The sequence below is a fragment of the Perca flavescens genome, chromosome 21 (genome assembly GCF_004354835.1).
Source record: "Perca flavescens isolate YP-PL-M2 chromosome 21, PFLA_1.0, whole genome shotgun sequence".
Taxonomy (NCBI): Eukaryota; Metazoa; Chordata; class Actinopteri; order Perciformes; family Percidae; genus Perca; species Perca flavescens.
The window spans coordinates 21,002,512-21,008,821 of record NC_041351.1 but is presented as its reverse complement, the minus strand read 5'-3'; the positions used below and the strand labels follow the sequence as shown (position 1 = coordinate 21,008,821).

The window sequence follows — 6,310 nt, the reverse complement described above, 5'->3', positions numbered from 1 at the left end:
AAATGTAAAATACAAAACATAGAAAAAAGTAACTGAAACATTGAGATAGGGACAACAAAAGTGTTTTTTTTTAATGGTTGACGGGAAGACAACACACGGGTCAAAAATTTTAAAGGGAGATAGCAAGAGCAAAAATATAGAGAGAGGCCGGGAGTGGCTATACTGTGACCTGTCAATCAGGACAGAGGCTTAGCAATGCTAACCTAGGCACTGTGTACGTTAAAATAGCCCTTAACTTTCATCTTAAACTTATCTTACTCTTATTGTGTGTTTTCACTTTATCAAAGTTGATTGGAACACTTGATGTTGCACTTGATGTGTTGATTTATTTTTACAGTCTAATGTATAGACAATGCTATATAGTATATAAGCTATGTCTTGTTTGAATTTGGAAGGTCAGTTGACAAAGCTTACTAATATAAACGTATTGTAGCTACATGAGCTACATGTAGCTACAGTACGTTTATACTAGTTAACGACATTGTGTTTGAATTCGGAAGGTTAGTCTTCTATCTAACGTTAGCTAAAATGAATGAGAGAGAGAGAGAGAGAGAGAAAGGCAGAAAGAAAATGTTTGAGAGAGGAAAACATTTGACAGAAAGCAGAGTGAATGATGATGAGGGAAAATGAGTGATTAAGGGAAGGAGGTGGAGACAAGCTGAGGACCTCTACAGCTTAATTAGGTGCAGAAGGAGGAGACACCTGCCAGATGAACACCCCATTGGGCCGTCCCATTCTCTTTTTCTCCCTTTCACAAACAAGCAGATCTTAATGAAAAAGCTAGAAAATAACAACACTTAAAGCCAGGCATCTGTCTGTCAGCCGGTGAGGTCCATGCTCTGCCGGTGGGAGACCCACCCCAAAAACCTCCTCCTCCATCAACCCCAGGCGGATGTAGCCTACCGCTATGAATAATGTAACAAGGAGGGGTGGAGGCCACTGGGCGTGTGCGTAGAAAAAAAAGAAAAAAAAAGAGGGGTAGTTCCACCTCCTCCTTCACCCACCCCCTTCTCTTTCCATTCTCCTCCCCTCCCCTGTTCACCCAACCCCCTTAGCTGCCGGCCGCACTGCAGAAGGTCAGAGAGAGAAGAAGAGGAGAGAGGCAGAGACACGGAGCGGCAGAGGGAGAGACAGGGGTGGGGTGCTCGGATGTACACGAACATGCCAAGAGGAGAGAGCGTGGACGAGCGATGACAGCCATGCTGAGCCCAAAGATCAGACAGACCAGGAGAGGTAGGACTCGGTTTGTTTACTTTCATATCTACCCACCCTGCATTGGCTACTTATTCATCCATCCATCCATCCATCCGTCCATCCATAACTCCATAGTGACATATCATGTTCTATCTGACATGGACTATTACGGTAGTTCATCTGATCAGATGTGTCAGTGATGCTTTTACCTGCACTTTTACAAATATATTGCATTTTGAGAAAAATAAGTGATCCTTGTCTTAGAATTCAGATTTTACACGAGAATATGCCGGCAGAATCACTTTTTCTGAACTCCATCTATCTTCCTGCTGCAGTCACACATTTCTGAATGAAGAGGCAGGTCTGCCCACGCAGGAAAGCTCCAGCGTTCATTAGCATTCTACTACAGCTGGCCGATGCTGCCGGTGTGAATTCTATTAAGCGGAGCGTGCAGCATCTCTAGTTTCTTCACTGCAACGGTCAGCACTATCAGGCTGCTGTCAGCTGCTGCTCTGTGTGTGTGTGTGTGTGTTCCCTCACACTGTGTGGATGGACGAATTAATACTATGTGTGCAAATGTGTGTTCTTCCTTCCTGGGCGCTCACTGCAATTATACAGCTGGATCTGATTAAGATGAAATGAATACTTACCAAGAATGGGAGCGTGATGTGTAAAACCTCCTCGCTGGAGCGGCATGAAATTGGTAGCAAAGTGGATTAAATCTGTATTTGCATAAGAGCAGATTCAACTGGCTTGATGAGTAAGCGTGTACATCTTGTGAATAAGCACTTAATTGATTACAACGTCACGTTTAGGGTGCGTCAATTAATTTTAACATGATGGTTTAGCAGTGCCATTAAGTAAATGTTGTGACAAATAAGGTTTAATGCGCATTTAGAGAAGACCAAATACACAAAACATAATAAAATGAAAAAAGGCATCCGTCTTGTTACATTTAAGGTTTTGGAAATACCACTCGTTCTTGCTGCGTTTCTGTTAAGACGGTGAAAATTAAAGAGATTAAAGCGACTCTATGATTCAGCGTGAGAAGCAGTCTTTGCATACCTTCTGCAAATTGGAGCCTTACTGCTGACAGCGTCCCATTTGTTGCATGGAGGCCGTGAACAAACGGATATGTGACAGATGTTGTAGTGTAGTAGATACTCAGCTGAGGTTAAAGCAGGTCAAGAAAGAGACTGACCAGTGAGCGTATGACATTTAAGATGGTTGCACCCTGTCTGACTGGCAAAATGTCAGAAAAGGACACTCAAAATATGAATCAGTAAAACAAATTGACTTTTTTTATTGATCATTCATGGCTGGGACATTCATGATGCTGGAAGGTCAGCGACAAGATAACTAGCTTAGATATAATATGCCATGTTTGACTTTGGAAGGTCAGTGACGAGCTAATTAGCTTAGATATGCTACATATAAGATACAGCATGACTTTTAAATTTGGAAAGCCAGTATTTATTATGATAAATAGTATAGATCACAGACTGTATATGAAGATGGACGACGCGTCTCCACTTCCTCCCACTGAAAAAAAAAGTGAAGCCAAAATATCCCGAATACGGGCGCTGCCATCTTGTCATTTTGGAGCCAGAATCTGCGCATACACACGCCCAGCCAATCATGAGTCAATCCCAGCTGTCAATCATGGCATTTCTCCCTTTTCTTGAGCATCAAATAACTAATAAAAAAACAAACAGACAATGAAGACTTGAACAAACACCAGTGTGACAAGAACAACCTAGAATGACAGAAACTATATTTGGGAAAAATGTATTTGAGGTGTACTGAGGTCTATGGATTAAATAACATGACCATTTCACAAACTGCCTTGAGGGTTGGGTATAGCCATGCTATATAGTATAAGCTATGTCTTGTTTTAATTTGGTTAATTTACAAGTTTACGAGCATAAACAGTATTGTAGTAAAGAGTATTGCAGTACTGCATATAGGCTACTGTGTCTTCTTTGGATTTGGAAGGTTAGCTTGTCTTCTATCTAAGGTTAGCTAAAATGGCTACATTGTGACACACTAACTAGGTTTTACTAGCCTATGTCGTCTTCCTTGTCTCTTGCCTCTTTATTCACTGAGCTCTGCTTAAAAGAACAGTCCGACATTTTGGAAAAAACCTTTATTTGCTGCTCTTGGTGGGAGTTTGTTAAGAAGATTGACACTCAAATGCGCTAAATATGAAGCTAGAGCCGGAGACCCTTAGCTTAGCATAAAGACCAGAAGCTCGGGGCACCTTTACAACTCCCTAATTAACTTGTTTGCTTATTCTGTACAATAATTTAACTGTTTTAGGCTGTTTCTACCTGGTCCCTGTCTTCATGCTAATCCAAACTAATCTCCTGCTAGCTCTAGCATCATATTTAGCGTACAGACATGATAGTGGTATCCATTTTCTCATCTAACCAAGAAAGGAAGTAAGCGTGTTTCCCAAAATGTTGAACTATTGCTAAAACATTCTTTACCCAACTAATTATTTCGACCTGCTCTAGATTATTAAACGATTATGTGTTCCGTTCAGAGCAACTTTTAATTGGAAATGCTTGTGTAAGTAAAAACCCAATTTGCTACTAATGTAGGATGCCAGTAGAAGAATTTCTCTAATTAGGAACAAATTCATCAGCAACATCTGCTCCATAAAAGAAAAATCTGACTGCTATGCTTCAGTAAGTGCTACAACCAACGACATATTAAAGCATTTGTCATTGGCTGGCACCAGAAATCTTGTAGCAGCTTTAATTGCCCACATATCAGCTGCTTCATTCTCTTGCTGCGTCTTTTTGATCAGCGTTACCATGGTTTTATGATCAAAGTCCTGACATCCTGCCTTTCCTAGGCATATGAATGAACATCCTCAGATACTGTGAGCAAGAAAAGCGTGCAGCGTGGATAAAAAATTCACACACTGACACACTTAGGTAATGTGCATGTGGAGATAAAAAGATGCACCGAAATGCACAGATACACGCTGCTGCAGATCAGTTCTGCTCCACTGCAGTTTTCACATACAGGCTGTATATTATTGGCCACACCTCCAGCTTGTCAAGGATGGCTGCCAAACACACACACACACACACACACACACATTGGTTAACACATTAATCAACAGTGATGGCCTAACTGGAAGCCACGCACTGATGCACCTGTAACTCTCTTTGCCATTTTCCACGAGCCATAAATCACTACACAACAACCAGATTAATGAAATTGAATTCCTCCAACATGCCTGTGTGTGCTTGTATGTGATTTAGCCATCAGTGTAGCATTGTATTGCTATTGTGGAGTACCCACCTTGCCACGCTAATGGATGGGCTCCTCTGTGATGTGCATAAGAGCCATAAATCCATTTCCTGCTATCATGATAAATGATAAAGGTCCAAACTGCATTAAGCGCATGGAGGCCTAGAGACTGTTTGAGTGCTATAACATATATATGCTGTAACATTACTTGCATACTTTTTATGGACACAGTGCTTACGAAGACTGTCTGAATTTCAGTATTTACATTTCTCATTTGATTCGTCGAAAAAGCATAAACATCGCCAACCATATTGCATTTGGGCAAATAAACGGAAACTACAGAATCCCAGGTGGTATGGTTTTGTAGAACCCTAAATGCAGACTTTTTGAAGGATTACTTTACCCAAATAAAGCATTCTCCCTGGGCTGTATTTGCCCAGGTCTTGAGATAACTGTATCTGATATTTCAACTTCTACCCGAATACAGGGACTAGTAGGGCTAGTTGTTGAACAATTGTATTTGGCGAGCTAACCGCCAACACACTAGCAAGCTGGAAACATGCTAGCGCTTGTCAGTCACATTAAGGACTTTAAGCAGTGGCATTAGAGGGACAGCCATGGTGTATGTGGAACATTCCAACAGGGTTGCTGTAGTAGTGGAAATTGAGAATCACTAAGCAACATTTTATAACAGCTACTTATTACATAAACTGTAAGAAATTTACTCATAATCCATAAGATCAATGAAATGACAGTGTCAAATACGATTTATTAACAAATATTGCCAGGTACAGCAAACAGGTCATTCTCCAAGTAGTAGACGGTTGTCTACAACATCACAAAGTGTTAAGATAGAATTGTGCATGGGCAAAGTAGGATAAAATAGGAGAAAAATGTGCTTTGGTTTATTGGCAGATCTTTGAACCAATCACAATCATATTGGGCGGCGCCAAGCGCTGGACGGAGCAATGGTGACTCTGCAAAATAGCCTCGGGAAGGAACTTGTTTTGGTGGAACACGTGTACGTTCAAAAGCTGTTTTAGTCGTGCAACAGAAAGCTCAGATTGGACAGATAGTCTAGCTAGCTCTGTGGATTCACCCTGCAAAGATCTGAGGAGCAGTTAACTAAAGTGCTCATAAATTGACCGGAGTTTAGAATGCCAATACAAAGAAAGCGGAAGGTGACAGACATTCGGCTGAAAATGAGGGACATCGGGCGGAATTTCCGGCGGCACCTGACAGTCCCGGAAATGATAAACGGTGTACAGAATACGCTCTGCTGAACTCCCCCCTCCTAACCAACACACGTTCAAGATATCATGTATGAGCTCATGACTGATTGAGTGGCCAGTCCATCTGGTGTTCCTGGATATTTAACTCCATACCTACAATTATTCAGCCACGACCCTGAAATAGCATGACACACGCACCAATTTACATAAATTATCATTGAGGTACGACATGATAAACAAATGTGGGCATACAGTACATCTGAACACAGAGTCAGGCATGATGTTGAGCCCCTATTGTTTGACTCAGCCCCTCCATAACTGCTATCTACTGTATATGAATGAGCCACAATTGCGCTCTCTGTTTTTGGTCAATTGCAGTGATTATGCATAAAGTGCACTTTTACAGTTAAACAGCCTTTTTCAGCATTGTAGCTGATAGTTGGAGAAGTGACCACAGAGCAGCTCCACCCAAGCCAAGGAAGCTCTGAATCACTCTAAGCAGAAGGTCCAAATTGGCGCAGCGGGTAGCAGAGCCACACACACACACACACACACACACACACACACACACACACACAAGTTTGTGGCACTATCTTTGTGGGGACCCGTCATTGACATAA

General features: G+C 41.6%; 1 protein-coding gene across 1 annotated transcript in view; it reads left to right on the top strand.

Moving 5' to 3' along the window:
* The first annotated feature begins 1,190 nt into the window (after positions 1-1,190).
* The window catches only part of arhgap22b (Rho GTPase activating protein 22b), a 42,223-nt gene continuing 37,103 nt past the window's right edge, over positions 1,191-6,310 (top strand). The window contains exon 1 of the mRNA XM_028568590.1: positions 1,191-1,233. Coding sequence (XP_028424391.1) covers positions 1,191-1,233 — 43 coding nt within the window. The remainder of the gene's footprint in view (positions 1,234-6,310) is intronic.